Source organism: Phragmites australis, chromosome 12 (assembly GCF_958298935.1).
Source record: "Phragmites australis chromosome 12, lpPhrAust1.1, whole genome shotgun sequence".
NCBI lineage: Eukaryota > Viridiplantae > Streptophyta > Magnoliopsida > Poales > Poaceae > Phragmites > Phragmites australis.
Window position 1 is genome coordinate 29,992,549 of NC_084932.1, and position 26,507 is coordinate 30,019,055.

The following is a 26,507-nucleotide window of genomic DNA, read 5'->3' on the forward strand; positions in this document are numbered from 1 at the left end:
CGTAACAATTCAATTCATCTTGTTCTTTTCTTCTTGTGTGAGCACGAGAATATTGGCCCAACTAAGTATAGTCCGGCCTCATTGAAAATTGCAGCATAGCTATGTTACGGCCCCTTTAGTTTACTGTTGCTGTTCTGCAGTGAAGAGGAAAAAGGCCCATATCTTCTCTTAAAAAGAAGGTGGGTAAAATACACTGACCATCTTTAAACTTTTTATGTTGTATCACGTAGGTCTCTAAACTCTAAAAATACAGTTTTGAGTTCCTAAACTCATTAAATGGTTCACTCAAAGTCCAAAATCTTAATGTCAGGAACCAATGGCATGTGGCATGCTGAGTGCTGACTGTCTCTCTCCTCTGTCACATTCTCTCTCTCCATCTTTCTACTCATCCTCGTCCATACTCACTGCTTTGCGCCCTAGTACAACTCCAAGTATTACTGCTGTCGGTGAATTAGGAATCGGGGTCTCCGAATCTCGAGACCAGGCCAGCAATCCGCCACGTGGCGCCATCTCGCGGAGTATCCTCCGCAAGGTAAAAAAGGCTAAGTCTCGGGAGAGGGCGCTCGGGGCCACAGTCAGTGATCCCCGAGTACCCAGGTTCCTCGATGATCTGTGAAGACCAAGTACGGGAGGGGTGTGCCCGGGGCTGCGAGCAGTAGCCTTCCGGGCACCCGAGTACTCCAAGGGCTTACTGAAGGAAGTTCCAGGAGAGAGTGCTCGGGGAAGTGAACAGTAGCCATCGAGCACTCGGTTCCCTGAGGACCGAGGGAGGGCATTCTCGAGAGAGAGTGCTCGGGGAGGTGAACAGTGACCCCCGAGCACTCGGTTCCCCGACGACCCAGGAAGCCCCCTGACAGTGGCCCCCACAGGGGTCCAGCGATGAGGTATCAGCCAGTCAAAGACCCGAGGCCGCATTTAAAGAGCGCACGTGGCCTGTCACCTCCAACTGCTCCCGCCACGCTCGGTGTCAGTTCCTGCCACATTCTGGCAGAAGGGCGTGGGGACATTAAATGCACGGGTCCTATCCCGTGCTATCCGGCACATCTCAGGATAACGTCGCAAGGGACAAGTCGTTCCGTCTGCCGCGCTACTATGGCAGGAGAACAAGACAGGGCGGGCATGCCGGGCAGCTCTGCGGCTGCCTGGTGGGCCCGCTCCACGGCGCCGGTTGCCAGTGCCATTATGGCGACAGATGACCGGGCGCGGGCACGTTTTCAAACCCCAGTCACTTCACACAGAGGCTATGATGACGCCCTTTCCATTTATGGTGCCTTGGAACTCGTGCTCTCCCTTTCGGGGCACGCTACTGCCGGCGGGTATTTAAAGCAGCCGGCAGCACGGACAAAGACAAGTTAGAGGGGCTCTAGACAAGTTAGACAATCTCTCGGAAGTGGAAAAATCCCTGAAGAAGTGAATATCTCTCGGCAAGCTCTGCACGGTTGAAGCAGTTAAGGAAGTAGAGAAGATCGAGGAGCCCAAGAGCACCCAAAAGCCAACAGATACACACAGACCGAAGAACAAGGAGCCCCAGGCTCTAGGATAGATAAACATTCTTGTAACCAGCAACATCCTTGAGGGACATTCTCAGGGCATTTATAGTATCCATACATGAGTAGGGTGTTACGCCTCCGTGCGGCCCGAACCTGTCTAAACCCCAGTGCATTTACTTCATTCTGCACTAGATCATTCCACCCCGCCAGCCATCGCATTCATATCCATTTATTTCTCCGGCAAACATATTCAGAATCATCCCCCCGGCCGAATCTCTAAAAAGGGGTCCCTCAGGATCCCTGCGACAGGAGTTAACCCTCCGACAGCTACCTATAACGGATCTAAGCGGCGTCGGCGAGGTAGACCTCACCACCGTTGAGGTTACACCACCAAGCTCGGAACAAGTATTGTCATGCCATCTGTTGGCCAAATCCGATGGCTATCAAGCCACGAGATTGCTTTCCTGCTCATATAGGTCAAAGCCGAGTTGCCTCTCTTCTCTTCTGCCTCCCAGAGCGCCTACCTTTCTACCGAGACAAATTCTTAGTTCAGACTTCATTCCTATTAGTTGTCGATGAGATTAAATTTCCCTCAAACTACCTGCCAAATCCACCTCCAGTTCCTGTTAAATCTTGGCCTTCTTACTCCATTGACTCATATACCCTCTTCTATACTACCTCAAACATGTAGGTGTCCTCGTCAAGCATTTAGGCTTCTAATTTATGTTTTACTAATTAATGATAATATTTAAATATGGACTAATATTTTATTTGAGTTATAAGAAGGTTAGTCTAAGAATTATTGAGGAGCTAGAAGAAGTATGTGTGAAAGATATGCAAATGGCTAGATCAATGTAAAGATATCAAATATAGGGTATTTTCTTTTACCGGTCAATAGTGATTAGAGAAGAAAAATGACTGAATTGATAGGATAAGTGTCATACTATTAAGAGGGGTTGATTTGCATTTATTTGAGGTATCAAAAGTGTCATAATTGTTTAAATTTGTATTTCATCTAGACTGAGAAATTTACCTTGAGAAGAACCGAAAAACTATCTTTGCAAATGTTCTGAGTGTCTGGCGGTTTAACCGCCAGTGGTGATCGGCATGACCGCTGTATGCAAAAAAGCAGAAGTTTCAAATTTCTTGCCTCGTGGTCTGACTGTGGGGCTTCCCGATCTAACCACCAAGGGAACAGAGAGTTTGGACTCTCTGCTCCGGCTCACAGTCTGACCGTTAGGAGTCTCAGTCTGACCACCATGGGAATAGAGAGTTGTGGTTCTCTGTTCTAGGGTTATGGTCTGACCGAGACCAGTGGCGATCTGACCGCCAATTCAATTTTGGCTCAGAGTCATGGTAATGATTGCTCTGATATAGCTGTTCGGTCAATGGAGATCTAACCTCCAGTTGTACTACGGTCTGACCATCAAGAGCAAAAAAGTGTCAGTCTTTGGGTAACGACTACATTTTAGATTGTAGCCTATAAATAGTCCCCTTGCTTATTCAAGAAGACTACCATATCCATTATGAACTCTTGAGCACTTGGCATCCTCCTCTCCCTCTCTCGGCTTAGTGATTGCATATTTGAGAGTGTGAGAGCATCTAGTGCATTGCTTTGTAGCGTTTGAGCTTTGTAGCACTAGTGATCCTTCAAGCAAGTGTCATCGACTTGTTACTCTTGGAGGTTGTAGCCTCCTAGATGGCTCTGAGGTAGTTACACCATTGAGTCCTTCAAAGAAGTTTGTGAAGAAGCACTGGTGGTGATTGTTAGAGGTTTTGAGCACCGGAGGGGTAAAGTGGTACTCTAGTGGAATCAAGGTATTGAGTAGTTCACTATTCTAATCTAGCTTAAGATCAAGTTGCTCGATGTCAACCTCTTCTCATGGTGAGAACTGCATATTTGATAGAGGAGCGGTTAAAAACTTGAACTCACCTCAACGTGGATTAAGGGTGATCCGTAAATCACTGATACCATGGGATAAAATTCATGTGATTACTCTTGTGCTCTTTACTTTCATGCAATTTATCTTTCTGGAATATAAATTGTTGCATATTGTTGGGGGGAAATACCCCAGCATGCAGACATTATAAATGGTTGCCATCAAGAGCTCCTTCAGAGCCCTTGTGCTCTAGATCCTCAGCTGGAAGTCTAGCTCCCAAAGACCGTGAACCCCTCCAACCATTACCTCTCGAGACAGAGGAAGTTGCTGGCCTCTGGAAGGGATTGCTTGGGGCCGCCTTTAAGGACCCCAACACCCTTGGCCCTGTTAGTCTATGCCTATGAATCTTGGGTCCCCAAAGGCCTCTCGGATCTCCAGGCTTTGGAGCTCTCCAGAGCCCGAGCCTCTCGGAGCTCTAGTCCTCCAGAGCCTAGTCAAGTTCTCCGAAGCCCGAGGAGTGGGACATCAAGCCTCAGAGAAAAATCAGCCAAAAGGGGCCTATGAGCCATCCTCTGCTATCGGAGGGTGAACTCCTATCGCAGGGATCCAGAGGGACCCCTTTTTGAGATTCGGTCGAGGGGATTATTTTGAATATGTTTGCGGGAGAAATAAATGAGCGTGAATACGATGGCAGGTGGGATGGAATGTTCTAATGCAGAATGCAGTAAATGCACTGGAGGGATTTTTAGACAGGTTCGGGCCACATTGAGCGTAATACCCTACTCCTGTGTGGATGCTATAAATGCCCTGGGAATGCCTCTCAGGAATGTTGCTGGTTACAAGAATGTTTGTCTAGCCTAGAGCTTCGGGCTCATTGTTCTTCGGTGGTCTCAGCTTCTGTGCTTGTACTGAGAGTTCTTCGAGTCTTGGCGTCTGTGTTCCAGAGTTCCTCAATCTCTGAGAGTGTGTGTCTCTGAGTTCTCCGAATCCCCCTTTTGTCCGTGCCACCGGCTCTCTTAAATACCCACCGGCGGTAGCGTGCCCCGAACGGGAGGGCACGAGTTCCAAGGCACCATAAATGGAAAAGCGATCATTATGGGCCGCTGCGCGAAGTGACGGGGTGTTGAAAACGCCCCCCCCCCCCCCCCCGCCCGGTCTCAGACGTCATGATGGCGTTCCGCAACGGGCGCCGCGGAGAGGGCCCACCGAGCAGCCACCGAGCGGCCCGGCGTGCCCGTTCAGTCTTGTACGCCTGCCACAGCATGGCGGTAGGCGGAGCGCCTCGGTCCTCACGACGTTATCCCGAGGCGCACCGGATGACGCGGGATAGGACCCGCGCATTAAATGTCCCCACGCCCTTCTGCTAGGATGCGGCAGGGACTGACACCGAGCGTGGCAGGAGCAGTTGGATGTGACAGGCCATGCGTCCTCTTAAATGCGGCATCGGGCCTTTCTCTGGCTGACACCTCATCGTTGGACCCCTGTGGGGGCCACCGACGAATGACTTCTTGGACTGTCGGGGAACCGAGTGCTCGGGGGGTCACTGTTCACATCCCCAAGCACTCTCTCCCGGAAACGCCCTCTCTTGGTCCTCGGGGAACCGAGTGCTCGGGGGTCACTGTTCACGGCCCCGAGCACTCTCTCCCGGAATTGACTGTTCGGATCCTCGGAGAACCGAGTGCTCGGGGGCCACTGTTCGCAGCCCCGAGCACTCTCTACCGGAACTACCTTCCTCGGGTTCTCGGGGTACTTTGGTGCTCGGGGGCCACTGTTCGCGGCCCCGACACCCTTCCCGGTACTTGGCTTTTCTGGTCGTCGGGGGACTTGGGTGCTCAGGGGCCACTGTTCATGACCCCGAGCACTTTCTTCCCAGCACTTGGTTTTCGCAGATCATCGGGGAACTCAGGTATTCGGGGACCACTGTTCATGGCCCCGAGCACCCTCTCCTAGGACTTAGTCTTTTCGTACCTCGCGGAGATGATCCCCTCAGGAAGGCGCCACGTGGCAAACTGCTGGCCCAGCCTCGGGATTCAGGGACCCCTGGTTCCTGATTCACCGACATCTGCCTGCAAGGAAGTGATCGGTATTTAATACAAGTGGTGGCTATCCTGACATCCTAGTGCAAGTGGAGGTCATCTTGACATTCGGGATAGTGTGGCGCCATGCCGCAATTGATGACCGGTCGAGTATCACACCCTCTGGGTCACCTACACTATTGTATTTGCTATAGTAGATAATATCTTCTACTTAGAGGTAATTGTATTCTGCCTGAACCCAAGCTGTGTAATTCGACTAGCCCCAAGTCCCTGTAGCATGGCGGTAACTCGCATCGCTACCTCTTTAAGGGCATATTTGTATACTTACACCCCGAATAACACTATAAATACAGACTCATGGCCATCAGGCTAGGGGCCAATCTCTTGGTGATAAAACATATCGATATATCTTCCTCTCTACTTCTTCTTCAAGCTTGAATCTCTTATATAGAGGAGGCTCTAGCCGTACTTGTTTGTGGAAGATATTTTCTTGCACCAACAACGCGCCGTCTATGGGGACTTGAACATAGAATTACAAAGAGAGGTAGGATGCCATCCAAAAAGAAAACCACCAAGACCGCAGCATAGGTAGCTGACTCCCTAGCCATGCCCATGCGAGGGTCCACACGACCACTACAACTGTGCAAGCTATGTACATCCAAGTTTGCGGAGTTGGAGACCCGAGCCGCGGCTTCACCCCTTGCACCTCTTCATGTGTCCTTGCCAGGCATTGTTAGTGATGCCTCATCCTCCACATGTCCTCAGCAGCCGCTTCCCTCCAGCCAACTTCTGGCCACCGTCACTGCCACGCCTCCAGCCCCTGCTATTCGCTCCACATATCTGCCAGTAGCCCCTCAACCATTCAATCCTTACATAGATGCATATATTCCACACACATCCTATCCAATCCCACCATATCAATACCAAATGGTTTATCCCCACACCCAGCCGACTTATCCACCATCGCCCATCACTCACCATCAAGTTTACCCTCCACAACTTAGCCACGCAGCATACCCTTCTACCCCCAATCTATCCCTCACCCCCAACATCACCATTCCCAAATACACCAAACTCGAATTTCCTCAGTATGATGGCACCGAAGACCCACTCTCATGGCTGGTTTACTGTGAGCAATTCTTTGAAGGCCAGTGCACAGCAGATTCGAACAAGGTGTGTCTTGCTTCGTTTCATCTAACAGGGGATGCTCACATGTGGTACCATAAATACCAAAAGGCCAAAGGACATCCATCTTGGAGTCAATTCACGGAGTTATGCCATCGTAAGTTTGGCCCTCCCATGCGGACCAATAAGCTGGGTATGCTTGCTCCTCTTCCCTTCAACGGGACAGTCGCTGATTACCAAGAATGCTTCAACCGCCAGCTCCATCATTCTCCTCACCTCACTAACGAAGATCAAGTTGAGTTGTCACCATGGGGCTCCCAGAACCTCTCCAGATTGATGTTGAGCTCGCCCGCCCAATGGATATTGATGAAGCTGTCAGTCTTGCCATTTCTTATTAGCACCGCAATCGGTCAGGGCCGCCTGTTTTCACACAGTCTAGGCATCCTTCCGCGCGGCCGCACCTGTGGCTATGGTGGCCAACACAACTTCAGGCATTTTGGTCTCCGGCATGCCTCCAAGCAATACAGCAGCCTCGGTCCCCTCTGCATCAAGGGTGTTGCGTCGTCTCACACCAACTAAGATGGTAGACCGTCGCAAGCAGGGCCTATGTTTCAATTGTGATGAGCAATACGTTCAGGGTCACCGCTGCCAACGTCTTTTCTTCATTGAAGTTGAGGATTTTCTTGAAGATGATACTTCTCCAGTAGATATATCTACAGAGGAAGTACCACAAGTATCCTTGTCTGCCCTCATGGTTCTATGGAGTCTTCGAGCAGCCGAAACCATGCAGATGCCTATAGTCCTTAAATCTTCTAAGGTGGTCGCTCTCATGGATTTAGGCTCAACACATAATTTCATTAGTGAAGATGTTGCTTCTCGCCTTGGCTTGACTCCAGAAGCTCAGCCTAACCTCAGGGTCCTTGTCGCCAATGGCGACAAAGTGTCTAGCGATGGGTTGTGTTGTGGCATAACTCTCTGCATCAAAGGCACCCCTTTTACCATTGACTACTTCGTTATTCCACTCGGAGGCTTTGACATCATTCTTGCGATGCAGTGGTTGCGCACACTTGGACCGATTCTATGGGATTTTGCCAACCGTCGCATGTCCTTCTGTTGCAATGGCACATCCATCACATGGGAAGGTATTGTTGCACCTCATCTATAGGCCTGATCTGTGGCCTGCACGGTAAGTTCCATGTTGACTTACCTCCTCGATGAGTTCTCTGACCTCTTCACCAAGCCCCAGGAACTGCCTACTGCTTTTAAGATCATTGCATTCATCTTCTACCTAGGGCTACACCTACAACAGTTAGACCTTACCGCTATCCTCAGCTACAAAAGGATGAGTTGGAACGACAATGTGCCGAGATGCTCAAGCAAGGTACGATCCGACCTTATTAAGAAGCAGGATAAGTCTTGGCGTATATGTGTGGGTTATCGCACCCTCAGCACGCGAACAGTCAAGGATAAATTCTCAATTCCGATTATTAACTAGCTCTTCGATGAACTCAGTGGTGCAAGGTTCTTCTCCAAGCTTGGCTATCACCAAGTTTATATGCATGTTGATGATATCAAGAAAATGGCATTCAGTACCCATCATTGCCATTGGGAATTTTTTGTAATGCCATCTGGTCTCACAAATGCTCCAACAACCTTCCAGGCATTAGTGAATAATATACTATGACCTTTCCTTCGTCGATTTGTGCTTGTTTTTTATGATATTTTGCTTTATAACAACTCTTGGTCTGAGCATCTCCAGCACCTCATGACAGTTCTCTCAGTCATGCGGCACCACAAGCTCTTTCTCAAGTGTTCCAATTGCATGTTTGGTGAAGTTTCTGTTGGTTACCTAGGACATGTTGTTTTAGTTGCAGGTGTTGCTATGGATGCAGACAAGGTGGTGGTTGTGACCAAATGGCCTATTCAGCGAATGGTGCGACATCTCCACCGGTTCTTGGGTTTAGCAAGGTATTATCGTAAATTCATCCAAAATTTGGTATGATTGTGGCACCGCTGACCAAGCTTTTGAATAAAGAAGCTTTTCTTTGGTCTGAGGAGGCAAATTCTGCATCCAGTGCTCTCAAGATAGCCCTTTCTACTGCTCCAGTACTGCAGCTTCCAGATTTTTCCAAAGGCTTCATTGTTGAGTGTGATGCATCAGGCAATGGGTTTGGCACTCTTCTTCATCAAGGTGTTGGTCCCATCGCTTATTTTAGCAAACCTGTTGCACCATGTCATACCAAACTAGCAGCGTACAAGTGTGAGCTCATTGGGCTTGTATAGGCGGTAAAACATTTGAGACCATACCTTTGGGGGTGGTAGTTCATGGTGCGCATAGATCATTATAGCTTGAAGTTTTCATTGGATCAACGACTCTCCACTATACCCCAACATCAGTGGGTCAGCAAGCTTTTTGGCTATGATTTCACCGTGGAATTTAAACCAGACTGCCCCAATGTTGTTGCCGATGCTTTGTCCATGCGAGATAGTTTAGAAGAATAGCAAGTGTTGGCTCTTACAGGACCGACCTTTACTCTCTTCGATGATCTTTGTCATGAGTTTAGCACATAAAGCGAGTTACAGGATTTGCATGCCAAGTTTCAAGCTGGTGAATTGGGTCCGCTCTGGTCTTTCTCAGATGGTCTCTTAATCCGGGACAGACGGATTTATGTTCCTACCTCTTCACCAAATCTGCAGTCCATCTTGGCATCTGCATACGTTGTTCTTGAGGGGATTCAGAAGACGTTTCATAGATTGAGTGCAGATTTTTATGTGCCTAGAGCACACCAACTTGTGGAAGATTATGTTAAACATTGTGTCACTTGTAAACACAATAAAACAGAGCACATGGATCCGGTTGGGCTGCTCAAACCTTTGGAGGTACCATCGTCCATTTGGACTGACATTGCCATGGACTTTGTTGAAGGATTTCCCAGTGTACAAGGCAAATCAGTTATCCTTTTAGTGATTGATCATTTTTCTATGTACGCCCATTTCATTCCATTGGGACATCCATATACGGCAAATTTAGTGGCCCAGGCTTTCTATGAAGGGATTGTGCACTTGCACAGTTTCCCTCATTCTATTGTTAGTGATTGTGATCCAGTATTTACGAGCAACTTTCAGAGGGATCTCTTTTGCATCGGCGTTCCATTCTCAATCTGATGAGCAAACAAAGGCTATTAACAAATTCATCACCATGTACCTCCACTGTTTAACAAGTGATCGTCCTCGCCGTTGGCTTGAATGGCTTCCATGGGCTGAATATTGTTATAATACATCATATCATTCAGCACTTCAGGACACTCCTTTCAAACTGGTCTATGGTCGTGCTCCTCCCTCCATGTTATTTTATGTTCCTGGGTCAGCCAAGGTAGGAGCGGTGGAAACATCTTCACGTGATCGCGATCAGTTTCTTCAAGATGTCTGTGGACGACTCTTGCAAGCACAGCAGCATGCCAAGCTTTATTATGATCAACATCATCGTCAGGTGTCCTATTTTGTAGGTGATTGGTATGGTTGCGGCTCCTTCATAGATAAACAACATCATTATCTAGGAAGGTTAAAGGGAAGCTAGTTCCACGATATTATGGATCGTATAAGATTACGGAATGCATCAATGAAGTGGCATATCGCCTTCAGTTACCAGCCTACACTCGTTTACATGATGTATTTCATGTGGGCATTCTCAAGAAATTTCATGGCACACCACCAGCAGCTTTACCTCCTCTTTCTCCCATTGAAGATGGCTGCGCTCTTCCAGTTCCAGAAAAGGTACTACAGGCTTCCCTTCGTTGAGGCAATTGGCAGTCCTTATTAAATGGCTTGGATTAGGTGAACATGAGGCCGCATGGGAACAAGTGGTAGAATTTCGAGAGTCTTATCCATCATTTCAACTCGAAGACGAGCTGTTTTGCGAGGAGGGGAGAGATGTTATGTACGACATTATTTATCAGAGAAGGAAGGTTAAGTTAGTAGCAGGGAATTGAATCCATATCAGATTAGACGTCTAAGAATAAGTCAAGTTCAGTTATTTTAGGGAAGTCCAAATTGAATTAGAAGTAGAGTCCATTATGGACTTGTAATCAGAGGCTTCTATATAAGCAAGCCTATTCTTGTACTAGAGAAGGCAAGCAATAAACTAAAGTTAGTCTTCCCTTACCTCTCTCGCTCTCCTTCTTGTCATCTGCGCTAGTGACGGCGCCTATCCGTTAACGACCAGTTGGTCCTCAAGCTCCTCTGGGCCTAGGCTACACCTTAATATCCCATGGTTCTAACAGTATCAGACCTAAGGCACCACATCAACAGCAGTAGAAAGGCAGCGTATGCTTAGGAGAGCCGTTCAAAGTATTATTACGAGCTACGAGATGATCCACATGTTGAGGCAGCCGACTAGTGGCGAGGGGGAGAGAGATCGAGGAGGTGGAGGCCGGGGAAGGGGGAGTGAGGTGAGGGCAGTCTAGGTGGCAACACATCCTCCGTGTCACAGAACGGCGCCAAATATGGTGGCATCGTGTAATGGTCGAACGGCGCCAAAGGTTGTGGTGTTGTGCGAAGGGTTCATTTCTAGGCAATGTTTTCTGAAGGGTTTATTTGTAAAAATTATTTTCTAGAAAGGCTAAAAAGTAAAAATTTCACTATCAATAGTTCTTTCATATTATGTGTATGTGAGCCTAAAACTGCGAAACAGCCCACATCCATCCCTCCCCTCACTTCCCTCTCTCATGTTGGGCCAGCCCAATGCACCTATCCATGTTGCTCACGTTTGGCCTAGGTGGAAACGAGTGGGAAGAGAGGCAGGCACAGATCAGTCGACTCCCGACTCATCGTCTCGTCCAGACGTCATCATCAGTCTCTCACTCTCGCATCTCATCCCGTTGGCTCCCTTCTTTAGGACTTTAGCTAGGGTTTCCTGTGTCGTTCGCTGCCAGTTGCCCTCCGTTCGATGACCAATGTGACAATGCACACCTCTCCTAACTCGTCTGGTCTATGGGAGCATAGAAGGAAGGGTCAGAGCGTGGCAAGGAGTGGCCTGCTGTGGGTACAACCATAGAGGAGGCCACACCAACAATGCTAAATCCAGCCACAACGACTAGGACTGGCTCTAGCGACGAGGAGGGAGATTCAGCCATCACCTCGCATGCGAAGGGTGGGGAATCTACACCATAGAAGGCTCGTGGCTCATGATCTAGACTATTTCTACTCTCCTTATGTAATATTTCAGTAATCAGTAGTTCAACTGTCAATTGATTCATTGGTTGATTAGTTGAGATTTGATGTAATTGATTCATATTTGGTGCAATGCAATTGGTCAGCCAATAGTTTGATGAAACATATTTGTTAATCTTAGGCTCTTTATTAGCTAAAAAGGATGAAGGTTGTTGATTTGAAATTTTTGTAGAGTGAGCTTAAAAGATTCTAGTGATTGAGGAACTATTTGCATTGTATCATTTGCTTAGCTGTTGTTTTTGAATAATTCTTTGGTGGTTCTGTACACCCAATTTAAAAATCATGTGCCTGCCACTGCCTGTGTATGTATATGAGCTAGGTGACAATAATTTCATTGAAGCTCGCTGATGTGCATATGAAAAGAACTATGACAGCGGTGGTGGCTAGATTCAACGTACATGAAGCTCCTGGTCTGCAATTGATTGAGGGAAATTGAAGATAAATGGTGCAGATGGCATCAGGCTCGGCGCCGGTGCTCTCAGCGGACCTGTTAGAGAACGTGACTTTGGAGCAGGGAGCAAGGATAGCATGGGGTAGCCGAGTTCTCTAAGCTGCTCACCACTGACGGGTGAGCCAAATTTGGAGACTTAGGGTGTGTTTGATTATAGGGATATCTCTAGATGAGAGACGGCTATCTAATTTTTAAAGATGTTTGGTTAGAGAATAAATTAGATCAGGCCATCTTCAAGTGGCCGGCGCCGCTCCCTGTCGTACTCATCGTCAATACATGAGAGTGGAACGAGAATTGAGAAAGGGGTGCCGACCTCGGCCGTTGCCGGATCTGGTCACCGCGGCGGCTTGTGAGGGGTGGGGCTGCAGAAGGTGTCACTTCTCTGCAGATTTGTGCATGCTTGTGTACTAATGGATTGCAACGTGCAGTTGATCCACAGATGTGCTATGATACTGCCCTCTGGGTCCTCTTTGAAAAACTTGCACGAATCACAAAGCAAAGTAATCACTCAATAAGTAGGGGCAAAATGGTTAAAATGATAATTAGTCTAAGGAACACAATTGGTTAATGAACCAGATCTGATTACATCCAAAGACCAATTAAGACACCGTTCAACCTATATTAGCTGAGTGGGCCGGCCCTTGCTCCTTTCCTCCCTGCCGCTCAAGCCCAGCTGGCCACCGAGTCTTCTTCCTCTAGTCTCGAGCAGAGCCGTTCACCCCCTCCAGTCAGCCGCCTTCTATCTCCAACAGCTGCAATGAAGCCACCAGAAATCCTCCCCAAATCCAATGCGGATACGAGTTGAAGATCATCTAGAAGCTCTCAAACGGATCGAGCATCAAGTCCTAAACTGAATCCCCCTTGTAGCTCTTACTTAGTTCAATCCGAATCGCACAAAATTCAGGTGGATAGAGCTCCGGCCGGCCCCAAAAATCGCAATTGATAATGGGCCAGTTTGTTTTTAATTTTGATTATGGATTCTAGTCCCAAAAGTAAAAGAAAAAAATAAATTGTTATAATAGAAAAATTGATTTGCATAATCTACAAGCCAAGTTATACTACAAAATCTCACAATCCACAATTTAGTGGAAAAAAACTTCCATAAATTTTACAGACTAGACTAGATTATCACAATCTAAAACTAAAACAAATAGGTCCAAAATCCCTATAGCTAGATCTCGATACTGGCTGGCTATATAAAGGACAGTGAGTTTCTCACAGAAGGGGGTGGGGGCATAGAGGAATAGGGGCAGGGCCATGTGGCGCTGAGGGCTTGTCGTGCTCCTATGCTGCCGACTGTCCTTGCTACCCTATTGGTGCCACGCTCGAAGGAGGAGAAGAGGGCCAGAGGCCCTATCGCACGGTTGGCCGGAGCCTCTGGCGGCTGCTACGCCGCAACCAAGTTGTCCCTACTATGCTGTCTCGCTCTAGCCGCCGCCTTATGTGCTGCCACGCTAGGTCCCTGCTGCGGCCCGTTGCTACTGCTGCTGTTGCGCGATGAGGAAGAAAATTCAAAGCCCTCTGTTGTGCCCTACTATTGCGTGCTCATGGCCGAAGGCCTGCCCCCAGACGTACTACTATTGCCGCCCCATGGAGGCCCTATTGCCGTGATGTCCTACCCGACGCCCTGAGTTGATGCGTCGCGTGCCCCGCTAAGGTGTTGTTACCGCCACGGACCAAAGTCCTATTGCCATTGCCGAGCTCAGCCATGGAATCTTGCTACTTTCGATAGCAAAGCCTGGGAGCTGCCGTTATAGACTCACGGGCACTGCTCATCATCGCCGCCCAGTCTTGTCGTCGCCATAGATTGAAGAGGTCGGGGTTGTGCTGTCACGCTGCCGAGTCGTGCTGCATAGCCCATCAAGCCATGTTGCGCGCTTGGCCGAGGCCCTGCTGTGGTTCGTCCTGGGGCGTAGATGGGAAGCATGGGCGGTTCTTGCGCCGCCTACGTGTTGTTGCTTCTGTTCTCTGCCAGTGTGCGTGTGCCGTCGATGCTACTGATGGTTGTGGATGTGATGCCCAGCTCAATCCCTTGTCGACGGCAAAATCGAGGGGCTGGTCAAAGCTATGCTGCCGCCAGTGCACATGTTATCATCGCCATGTCGTTTTGCTATGCCACTGCGCGTGCCGGTGTGCTCTAGCTTGAGCCCGGATGCCTTCTATCTCTTTTGGCGCATGTCGTTGTGCTCTGACATGAGCCCGATCGTCCTCTCTCTCTCTCTCTTTCGGCGCGACTTGTTGTGCTCGTGAGCCGTTTGTTGCATGTTGACTTAGATTAGCAGCCAAGGATGCAATGTTGAGACCATCTTTATTCCCAACACATTATCAGTTTGCTTGTCTTTGTGTTCGTGACTACAGCCTTGCAGACTCAGAGACGACATCGATATGATGACCACCAACACAGCTTAATCGGAGGTAGCCCGAAGACAGATGTAATTAGATGAAGCGCTTTACAAGGCCTCAAGAACCAAGACGAAGCAATCGCCAGATCGTTGAGATAATCATATTAGCGTGCGTGTTGCGGAGTAACATGTATAATGAGATAAACCTGTACTCTATGATTTCGATGATGAATCAATAAAGTTTATAATTTTCGTTATTACATTCTCCTGTCTCTCACATACTCTGTGTATACTGGTACGTCCGCATATATTACATTCAAAGTTTACATTACAAATTCGACGCATGTGTTCGAGTCCGTGAAACAACATCCATTGCCCGAACGACAATGGGTGTGGTGTACTCATAGGATCTATCTTATTTTTGTGCTGTAGCTACAGGAGCTCTGTCAGAATCAATTAAGTAAGAATAGAATGTGTATATTAAAACAAACGACATGGATCACCAAGTTGCGACGCATGAGGCAGAAGCAAGGCGAGAGGATGAATGTGCCGCCGATGGGGTCGGCTGGAGATATGAGCACCTAGTATGTGCAGCACTTGTATTAGAGAATGACAAACACAATTAAGTGTCTATTTGTTTGGATTTCTACTAGCTTCGGGTTCTCAGAAGTCAGAAACCTAAATAAATTGGGTTGCTAAAAAGTGACTTTTGGAGAAGCTAAAAGACTACTTCTACAGAAATAAACTAGAAGCTGAGAGTTGCTTTTCTGTTTTTTAGTGTACTGAGAAGTTAAAATTTTATTATAAAAGCTAACAGCTAAAATTCAAAAGCAGTTTTTTCAGAAAAACAAAAGCAAAAACCTAAACAAACAAATACTAAGACCCACGCAAGTCTATAGAACACCATTGGTTAACAAAGGAAGTCTGATCACATTTTGTAAAAGGTCATCCGTGATTATGGTCCAAGGAACCACCAAGCCCACTCTGCTTCTCGATCACCTGCATCCCAAACTTGCTAGCTCCTCTCTCGCACGCCATCATGGAAGTCCACGAGGAGGAGGAGGACACAGCAGTGAGGAAGCGCGTGGTCGGATTCCTCCTGTCACCGCCAAACACCTCCAAGGTATGCCTCCGTTCTCGAGCTTGACCAACAGAGGGTTAAAAGGCGGAGGGGCGGACTACCTTTGCCACTGCTTTGCCACCCAATCCTAGGCTTCCCTATCGATGCTGTGCGCCTTGACACGCTCCTTCTGCATGCGTCGCCGCCCGCTGGGAATGCCTTCTCCGTCGCCACCATCAAAACCAGAGCAAAGAGAGCGACGAGGACGAGGCAGACAAACACCGTTTTTTGCTCCTATTATTTTCACCATGTGGGCCGACCAATGGAACCTAATGGGCCAATAGGTTTGTAGCTAACAGAGGGTTGGGACGACCCTTGACCCTAGTATTTCCTAAAAGGGCGTGAGGGTTATGTAATGGGTCGCCCGGCACTACACCGCCCCGTTTGCATCCTTAATTGGCAATGTTCGAGCCGATATGCTAATCGGGACATAAAGTCGGTGTGGTCCAAGTTGTTGACTTTTTTCCACTCCGCCACGCCGCCGCCGCCCTTCTCCTCCATTGTGGTCGCCACCGCAACCGACACCCCTCCCCGCCCCTATGGTTTGTCACTTTCGTCCAATGCTGGACACTCTTGTAGATAGTGTATATCTTAATTTTTAAATTTTTGGTCAATATTTACTACCTATTTAATTTTGAATTTAATATTTATTACAAATAGAAAAATCGTCACGGCTAATATGTCTTAGGAATAGAATTTTTTTAATATCATGAAGTACAAGACAAATCAATTTACACATATATCCAGCTAAAAATTCTAATAATATCATCAGTGCAGGCCATGGATGAGTCCTTCATGGCAGGCGCCGCCGTCATGGTACAGGACGCGCCTCCTCATCACTGTATAGATGCGGCAGGCTACATGGCTCTTCGGACCGGCAAGGCACGGCGGCGGGAAGTGCTGCGGCACGCCCAGGCTGGCGGCCACGCGCTTCAGGCCGTAGCCACGGAGGTCCGCGCGGCCGCAGTGTTCCGCCATGTACTTTGCGTCGAACACTCGTCCGCCGAGGAGCTCCCTTGCCTGCACAATGAACTCCTCCCTGGTCTCCGGCAGCTGCCGCCCGCCGGTTAACATCTTCACCAGGTACCCGAAGTCATAAGCCCCGCCGAACGCCGCCCATGTCAGCTCGTCCCACCGCTGCGACGACAGGACGCGGACGAGCTTGTCGGCGAACTCCAATGAGCTGATGCCGTACGCGCGCGCCAGGTCGAAGTCGATGCCATGCGACCGCAGGAACGCGACGGACTCGGGGGCGTGGCGGTCGCGGTAGACGTCGAAGTCCGAGAAGTTGACCTCCCATGCGAGCTCGAAGACGGGACGGCCATTGCTATCGAGGAGAACGGGGAGGTTCCCCTGCTCGTCGCAGAGCGTCACCCCGAGCTGCACGATGGGCAGCTCGTCGACGTTTGCCTTGACCAGCGCGTACCGCTCGTCCGGGGCGAGATCGCCGTCGCGCCGCCCGGCGGGCGGGCGGTGGACGTTGCCCGGGTACTCCGTGTCCACTACGACGAAGGGGAACCTCGGAAGGAGGGAGCCGATCAGCTCCACCTCCGCTTCGAAGTTCGTCGCCGTGACCGACCTGATCTGGAGAATATTCAGCGTGGTGGCCGCCGCGGTAGCAGGGCGGACGACTCCGCCATAATACGGGACGGTGGCGTGCGGCAGCGAAGGCAGAAATTGTGCAGCGGGGGCCATGAACTGGACGGGAGCAGCGTGCAGCGCTGGCGGCGGGAACGGGAATACGAGTGGCGGCGGAGGCGCGAGAGGGAACATGGCTGCGGCGGCGCCGGTGCCGGCGTTCCTGGAAACCATCTATCGGATCAAGCGCGCTATCGGAGGGTTGGCCGATAGATCGGTGGGAGAGCTGCTGCTGCGAAGGACGAGTCGATGGTGGTGCCATCTGCCCTGCGAGGCTGCCTGGCTTTATAGAGCAGAGAGGCAGAGGAGCTACGTGCATGCGTTGCATGCGATTCGGCTACCGACTCCGTGTCCGAGTCAACCACGGCTGTTGGACTCCGATGGACCAGTTTTCCACACAAAAGGGTCGGGGCTCCAATTGGCCCACCTGCGCCGATGGGCCAATTTTTCCACAATTGTCTAGCTCTTTTTGCTTGGAACTTTTTTTAAGTGGGACAATTACGAATAAACCACTACACCTGATGTTATTACAAATTTTTCATTAAAAAAATATAAAAATATTATTAAAACTATCATTTGAGTGACATCCTTGAAAAAATAAAAAACAAAGAGGTATTTACAAATGCCCCTTTTATTTTTATATTTTTTAAATAAAAAATTGCAAATATATGCACCCACTTTGAAAAATTGCAAATCTAGCTACTTGTCGGCAAATGAGTGTTGGGCATAAAGGTTCATGTAACTAATTGTACTTTATCCTGTCATAAATACATATTATTTTGAAAAAGATTTAGTTAAATTTTTAAAACTTTGATTAATAATGGCTTTCAAAATATTTAGTTTGAAAACCTTAAAATCATATATGTAGATTTATCTTAAAAAAATTTCATATGAATTTAATGAATTTTATAAATATATTTTAATAAAAATAATGATCAAAACTATACAATTATAGAAAATGTCCTGTGATAGAACAATAATCATGCGTTTGTGGTCCAAAATAATGTATTGTTGGAGAATGGAGCTTACATGATCGTAATACGACATCCATGCAATCTGCACATATTTTTTCATTTTGCGTGCGCCATCCGTTCGTTGGAGCGCACCTAATACAACATACTGGTAAAAAGTTATTAGTGACAGATGATAACTAACATTAGTAACGAGTTACTCTTATCGTGTCACTAATCATCAGTGACGGGTCGTAAGTGATGGTTTATAATCGTAACTCATCACTATTAACTGAACATTAGTGACGGATTGTAATAGTTACTAATGATCGATGGTGTCTTTTTTGTTGGTTTTTTACATAGGGGCAATGCATGGTCTTTTTTTTCAGTACTGTATGTTTTTTTTTTGCGAGCAGTGTTTGGAATTGTTTTATGTATTCATTGTTAGAAAAGTAAATTTTGTAAAATTACAGATAATTTGATAAAATTATTATAAAATTACATATTTAAGCAATAGTTTCACAAAATTACATATTTAGTATCAATTTTATTGCAGAACTACATATACTTTGGTAAAATTATCGCAAAACTACATATTTAAACAACAATTTCACAAAACTACAAATTTAGTCTCGATTTTATCGTAAAACCACAAATTAAAGAGGAGTTCCTAATCCCGTTAACATGACGACCGGGCCCCGCTTGTATCACAACAGCTGCTGGCTCATGAAACAGACCGTCCAAAAGTTAATGTGACTGCTAGCGATGCACATTCATTAGGTTAACAGGTTTGTGATATAATCTGTAGTTTTACGATAAAATCGGCACTAAATTTCTAGTTTTATGAAATTATTGTTTAAATCTGTAGTTTTACGATCTGTTTCATGAGCTGACGGCTGCTGTGAGACTGCAAACGAACCTAGTTGTTATGGTAATGGGGCTAAAAATAACTCCTCTAGAATCTATAGTTTTGCGATAAAATCAGCGCTAAATATGTAGTTTTGTAAAATTATTGCTTAAATCTGTAGTTTTACGATAATTTTGTTAAAGATTTGTAGTTTTGCGATAAAATTGATACTAAATCTGTAGTTTTATTAAACTATTGCTTAAATTTGTAGTTTTGTAATAATTTTGTCACAGTATATGTAGTTTTGCAAATTTTACTCTTATTAGAGTGATTTATGATAAGGAGTAATCTGCAATTGGACCTGAGTTGCGTGCAATAACAAAATAACACAACAATGTATATGCGCCTACATTGTTTTTTAATGAGAACTTAAGAGACAGAAATCTAAATGGTTGATAGATCAGCAATATTCCTGTGAAATTCCTGCATTCAAATTCATATAAGAACTACAATAAGTTACATGCAGCTAAAGCTAGCCCCTCTTATTAGCCTTTTAACTGCTGAATAAGCAGGTTTGATTTTTGATTGGCCATTGTGCACATATACATAAATTCTGTAGCGCCTATTGTCAACATCATATCTACCATGTATTGACAAATCTACAGTCCACTCATAGACGAACTAATTAACGGCAAAATACAATTTTTGACCGCGGTAATTAGGCACCAACTCATTTATCATTTTTAAGAAGAATACTGTTTTTGTTTCCCTAATTATTATTATTATTTGCTTTCCTTTTCTTCTACTCATCATACATATCAATTTGTATCGTACTACTTAACATGTACGGAAAATCTATTTAGAGATTAATTCCAAATAAAATAGCTACCAAGATTAACTCCTGCATGCAAGTGCAAGCTAGAAAAAATCTCATGATATTACCCAATAATCATCCCTAGCTAGCACTATAACGCAGCCAGATAAAGCGCAGCATTTAAATAAGAGATAAGCACACAGCTTAGTCCTTATTGAGCCTATTAATTTATGCATAATGATTAATCTCTCCCACAAATTCTGCACATTACACAAAACCAAAAAACGAGCAGATATTTTTATACAAAAAAAGAAAGAAGGAAGGAACAGAGAAATGCCTCTGAAGAAGACTGATTGCTATAAGAAAATTAAACTCTCTGGATCTATCTACATCTAAATAATGAACAAGAAAGGGAGAAACAAAATCTAGTGCTGCTAATTAAGGACTAACACGAGATGACAGAAAATCTGTCTCCCTCATCAGATGCCCATCACCACACCAACCTCGACGCGGCGCTTGCCGGCCGCCACCTGGCAGCTGAACTCCCCGCCGGCGACGTTGCAGAAGCCGCCGTGCACAGCAACCTGCACCTTCTCGCCGCCGCCGCTCCCCCGCGCCTCCGGCTCCTTCTCGCTGTCCGGGGAGGAGGCGGCGTCGTCGTCCACGAACCGGAGGCGGAGCCGCCCGCCAGCGCGTGAGGCCCGGAACACCCCACGGCGCTGCTCCACGCGCACCTCCGTCAGGATGAGCCGCCCGCCGCACCGCTCCGCGCGCATGAACGCCTCCGCCGCCCGCGGCATCGCCGGGGGCAGGCGCCGCCGCTTCTTCTCCGGCGAAGACGCCACCAGGGGCTCAACCCCTATCCGCTCCGCGCCGCCCGCCTCCTCCTCCTCCTCCTCGGCGGCCGGGAGCTGGTTGATCTCGGTGTCGTCGCCCCCGACGTCGCCGCTCTCTGACCCGAGGCTCTCCGTGCACGCGCCCACCGCGTCCTCCCCCCGCCACCCACCGTACCCTCCGTAGCCCATCGTCGCCGCTCGCCAGAACATCGGGTCCTCCTCCCTCTCACTGACCACCATGGTGTGAATGGGTGCGCGCGGTTATATACGCGGAACCAGTGGCAGAGCCGTAATTATCTGCACCTTTGCTGCGAGTGAGGGAGAAGCGAAGCCTGTGTCTATCTTACTGACGTGCGGGCCCGCCTAATGTGTGGGCCACCGTCAGCGGGTGGGACCGAGGCGTGCCCGCGCGCCGCTATGAGAGTTTCCATTCTGGGAAGGTGGGGTCCACCGTCGCCTCGCGCGGCGAGCCGGGCTTGTTTGCCATCCCATCCCACACTGACATGCTGTCCCGGACCCACACGTCAGCGGGTACGTGGGTGAGGAGGCGCGTGGCCTTCCAGGCTGGCGGTAGAGAGAAGGCACGTTTCTATCTGATCAGTTACTGACGTGTGGGGTCCGGGGACAGCGTGGGCCCCGGTGTCGGTGGCGTGCTGGTTTCCGTTGGGGGCCAGGCTCACGGGCGCGTGGGGCGGTTGGCGGGGCCAGACGGCGGCGCGGCTGGGCTGAGCTGAGCTGGAGCACAACCAAGAGCGGCACGGTTTTTAATGCGCGTTTGCATGCATGGACGCGGCGAAAAGGCGTTGGCTGCTTGCGGACAAAAGTGGCAAGTATGGCTCGGCAGGCTCGCGCTGAGCTGATCAGGGGAAAAAATATCTTGGCAGCTAGCCGTTGAAATTTGAGTCTAATTGCATACCCTTTCATAGTTGTACAATTCAGGTCTATGGGTTGAATTATGATGTGGATTTGATTTGGATAGGTGGAAATGGATGTATATATATGGTGTTTCTGGTTGTTTGTATATGGCTCAGGCTTATAGAATGCAGACAACAGGTGTTTAATTGGCTGTACGCCATCTTAAGCGTGGCTCTGGAGATGCAAATGCATGCACTTAGTTTGCTCTATATATATATATGGAATTTGTATGTTTTTGCAGAGCTAGACTCACTGGATATAGCCTGTGCCTAGCTAATGATGTTATTAATATGTGATTAGTGTGTATTAAGTGATATTAATGTATTTTGAAGAATAGTAATGCATAATAAGATAAACTAATGACTATAATAGTATAATAATGTAAAATAAATATTATGATAACACTTGTTTGTTCATTTTTATCTCATACAATATGTCTTCGTGCGAGCAACCAAACATCATCTCTTTTTAGCTAGGTTGAACAGATACAGACAACAAAACAAATTGCTATTACATGCACTAAGCCTGGTTGAGGTGAGCCTGGCTCATAAATACAAATCAGGCTCAAGCATACGAGCAACCAAATGCACCCATAGCTATCGGTTTGGGTTAGGTTGGGCTTGCTGCAAAAATAGGGTAGGTGGGGTTGGAATGGATCCATTTTTCTAAGTTGCAATGGGTTGAACCGGTGAGTTCATATTTGGATTTGCACGAGACGAAGGAGTGAACAGTCAAACATGGTGGCGCAATGCTGTAAGGGCCGAGGGCGACAGTGTGATAGCCCAAAGTCTGTAAACACGTAATTAAGCATCGTAAGCATCATTAGCATTGTGCTTAATTGTATTGAGCAAGTTTTGACATGCAATTCAAATTAAACATAAATGGTTAAAGTCAATATTAAATGGTGCTTTGTGAAGCATCTCACAAAGTTGCTGTACAATATAGAGTGGAAAACAATTTTAGAAATTAGTCCATGCCATATGAAGAATATAAATAATTTTTTCAAATTTTTGGGAATTATTTTGAAGGCATAAAAATTATAACAAGTCGGAAAAGCTTGCATCTTTGAAGAATTTTAGTTCAACTTTGGCTCAAGTTTTTTGGGTCAAACAAGTTAAAATGGATTGTACATGAAATATTGTTTGACACAAATTTTGTCCCACGAATTTTGGACCACAGGAAGACCTCCAAATGGATTAGAAAAGTGATGGGAATATTTTCTTCAGTGGGGCTACTGTTTATCGCCCATCCCTCCCTCTCTGCGCTCCCTGTCCACCGCCGATTTTGTTGACTCGGGCGGTCGACCACGTCGCCGGACAAGCCGAGCATGGCACAGAGGCTTCCAAGGAAGGGCCTTCAACCGCGACCCTTATCCCCTCCCCGTGGACGCTCATCTCTCTCCGCTCACTCCCTCTTTCTCTCTCGCTTGACTAGCCGGCCAAGCAGAGCTCAGAGCGCAGCAGAGGCGCGCCACCGTCAAAATCTGGCAAGCCGAGCTCATTCTGATCAGGCCCAAGCAACGAGGAGCTAAGGAAGAGGTCGTGTGATGCTCCGCCGGCCTAATCCCGCCGGTTTCCCCTTCTTCCCCTGCCTGATTTCGCGCGCCCGCGCCTTCTTCCCCATCGCCGGCGCCTCCATCCGCACCTCACCGTCGCACCGCCTCGCCGCTACTCCGTCTCCCAAGTCCACAGCATGGTGAGCATCCCCCGACCCTCTTCCTGCCTGTGCGCATGTTGGTTCTTCTTCGGCCTTGCCGACCGTGCCCCAGCCGAGCCCGTTGAGAGGTTCCATGCCTAACTACTTCGCTAGTACATGCTGGTGCCGTAGCCGCCCTTGCCGACCGTTGTCTCCCTCGTTTGTGCCTTTCCCGCCGTCGGCCAAACACAGCCGAGTCACCGGCCACCTTCCGGTCGGGCCCGTCGGCCATAAGTCACGTCATCGTGTCCGCATGCCTGTGCTAGTCCCTTTGGTGCCCTCGGCTAGCCGAGCCGTGCCGCCATCCGATATCGGCAAGGTGCGCCCAACTGCTCGGCGAGGTGCCGGTCGTGGCCTCTAGGCCATTTGGATCGGGGTCAAAAGCCCGGCCCCACCTTTCATCTCTATAGCTAGCTCAAGCCCGGTGTAAAAAGGAAGTAGGGTTTAAAATACTCGGTTAAATCGGAAATTGTGAATTTGAATATTGGTTCAACTAGTAATTCGGTTGAAAGTTGTAAAATGCATAGAAAATAGAATATTGCTCCAAAAATAGTGAAATCAATTTTGTTGGGTTTGTATGAGCATAATCTACATGTTAAAAATACTAGGAGCTATGCAATATGTATTGAAATTTCATTGGTTAATGAAATAGGTTTTAGTTTTATTAATCCATGATTAATTGTTGGTAACCCTAAAATTGGTGAGGTCAATTCTGTTAATCTCATTATCGTATGCCCTGTTCATTAAAAATACTCACACTCATGTTAAACATACTTAACTTCATAATTTGATTTGATTTTGGTTTAAGCTTAATTAAATCCGTAAACTATTAAATGTTTAACAATAAAGTTAAATTAAGGAAATCCTTAAAGCTATAAACCCATAACATGAAGCATTGCATCTCCACTGTTGTCATACACTGTGGAGCATCCATCATTGAATATCATTCATGCTCATCATTGCATGCGTTCTTCAGTAGTGAACGGAGATCCGAAGCGTGACGCGAGCGCGATCGAGGACAACGCCAACCTTCTGCATTTCTGTAAGTTCTGTGCGGGAAGTATCGAACAAACCCCGGAGTATCAAGGCAAGCATCTAAGCATATTGCACCCTTTATTCAAATTTAATGGAGTCTAAATTGATAAATTATGATTTATGTATATTTGCATGTGTTGAGTCCAGTGTTGGGCTGATATGGGTAGAACCTATGTTGATGCATTGTCTCTACCTTAACTTATTGATGAATTCTTATCCTTATAGTCTTGATGATATAGTTGGTGTCTAGCTTCAAAGATTATTCAAAATGCTTAGCAATGCTTAAGTCTTCGGTAGAAGCCGAGCGACGGTGCTGCTGTTGTTCGCGAGCCTAGGGCTTAATCACTGTTCACAAATATAAAGCTGAGGTTGAGATGGATGGTTGAGATGTGAGATTGAGGCGAGATGTGGGCAGTGTTAAGGGTATCTTCTGCCCAAGAGGAATCCTCTGGGTAGTTCAGGAGAGGAGCCTAGATGCCATAGACCGCTTTGCATCATTTAAGGTCATATGTCGGTACAGTTGGCTCTAGCATTTTCCGTACTCACCACATGCTGATCTAATGGTAAGGTAAGCCGATTATCATATGTCGTGCCGATACTTGCCTTGCGGCTCTATAACGTGTAAGAGAAAAAGAAAAGGAGAAGCAAGGTGTCGGGGAGCCGGAGCATGGCTGGGACTTGCTCACGGTAACTCCAGTACCATAAGGGTATTGCAAGTGGTGGTTCCGGGTATGAGAAAGGTTGACATGAATACCCTCTTGTGTGTACTTCCGCGAGTAGCACAAGATGAATGGTCCTCGAGTCGTGTGGGTAAAGTTGTACCCCTTGAAAGGTGTAAAAACATTTTGAAATACCGCGCTCTCAATCATAAGCATGCTTCCATTCATTTGTATCGGTAGTAGAGTTTACGAATGTGGGATAAGGTTATAGTATGATAGAAATGGGTGGTGGATATTGTTGATGAGATACTATGGTTCCTATACATACATACTCAAGTTGTGAATTGCAGTGTACACTAGTATGTCGGTTAAGTATAGATACTCACACGTAGGTGTCCAAGTCGCTTACCGCATATGTTTTACTTAACCTTGTGGCTTACTTTTGCTAATAACTCAATACATGATCCTTGGAGTCAGGCTATTTATATGCCATATATGGATCAAGTCTTGCGAGTACCTTCATACTCACGCTGCTCTTTTAGGTTCTGCTGGTGAGGGTGAGGAGGTGTTTGGCTACTTCGTACCCATCGATACAGGTGGTGGGAAAGAGTAGTGCATCCTACTCTGGTGAGGTATAGCTTTTGGAGTGGAGCCTAAGGGCATATGGCTCCACTCTACTTTTGTTGTTGTTAAGGTTTTAATCTTCCGCTACGTAGTTTCTCTTTGTGTAAACTGTTGCAAATGGTTGCATGCTTAAGAAATTGTAGTATAACTTTAATTACACGCTCTTTCTTAAGCTATGTTGTGATGTACATATTGGAAATGCATGTGTTCCGATCTTGGGTACAAAACACGTGCCGGGACTACTGGGGTGCTATTCTAGTTAATCACTGAGGTCGTGATTGTGAATAATGATCCTCGTAATGATTAATTAAAATACTATTTGGATAGTTCCTCACAGACGGTTGACGATGATACATAATTATTTATTATATATTCTATAAATACGGTATATCTACGAGGGATACCCACATCGCACGTGCCCTTTACTCGTTCTGGTATGGTTTTGTAACTACCATAGAGTATCTAAGGCACGTGGATAAACATCGGGCAAGCAATCATACCTGACAAGAAAGTTATCTTCATATTTGGCAAATCTCTCTCCTAGATATATGAAGGATATAGGATACAAAGAAGATATGCTCAGAAGAGTCTGAGTAGTTTACACCCATGTTACCCCAACTATAAAAGGAGGGAAGGAGTACGTCAAAGAGGAAGCCAATTCAAGCTTACAAGCCTTTCAACAATGGAACAGCTCGCACCTTTAAGATCTATGAAGTCGGGAAACCCTAGATTAGGCCTAGTTAGGTAGAAATCATATACCCATCAAAGATCCACGGTAGAAACCCTCATCATCCAACCAGGGCTTAGAACCAAGAACATAG

The 26,507-nt window shown here is 47.1% G+C and overlaps 2 protein-coding genes across 2 annotated transcripts; both read right to left on the reverse strand.

Moving 5' to 3' along the window:
• Window positions 1-16,441: 16,441 nt before the first annotated feature.
• Window positions 16,442-17,485, reverse strand: LOC133886503 (probable CCR4-associated factor 1 homolog 11). The gene has a single exon (XM_062326187.1). The coding sequence runs from the start codon at window positions 17,483-17,485 to the stop codon at window positions 16,442-16,444; it is 1,044 nt and encodes a 347-aa protein (XP_062182171.1).
• A 2,731-nt stretch (window positions 17,486-20,216) lies between these two features.
• On the reverse strand, window positions 20,217-20,998 carry LOC133886504 (protein SUGARY ENHANCER 1-like). The gene has a single exon (XM_062326188.1). The coding sequence runs from the start codon at window positions 20,996-20,998 to the stop codon at window positions 20,402-20,404; it is 597 nt and encodes a 198-aa protein (XP_062182172.1). The 3' UTR covers window positions 20,217-20,401.
• Window positions 20,999-26,507: the final 5,509 nt, after the last annotated feature.

Bases quoted from the DNA above. Each gene is read 5' to 3' on its own strand.
- LOC133886503 (XM_062326187.1), bottom strand. From the start codon at position 17,485: ATGGTTTCCAGGAACGCCGGCACCGGCGCCGCCGCAGCCATGTTCCCT.
- LOC133886504 (XM_062326188.1), bottom strand. From the start codon at position 20,998: ATGGTGGTCAGTGAGAGGGAGGAGGACCCGATGTTCTGGCGAGCGGCG.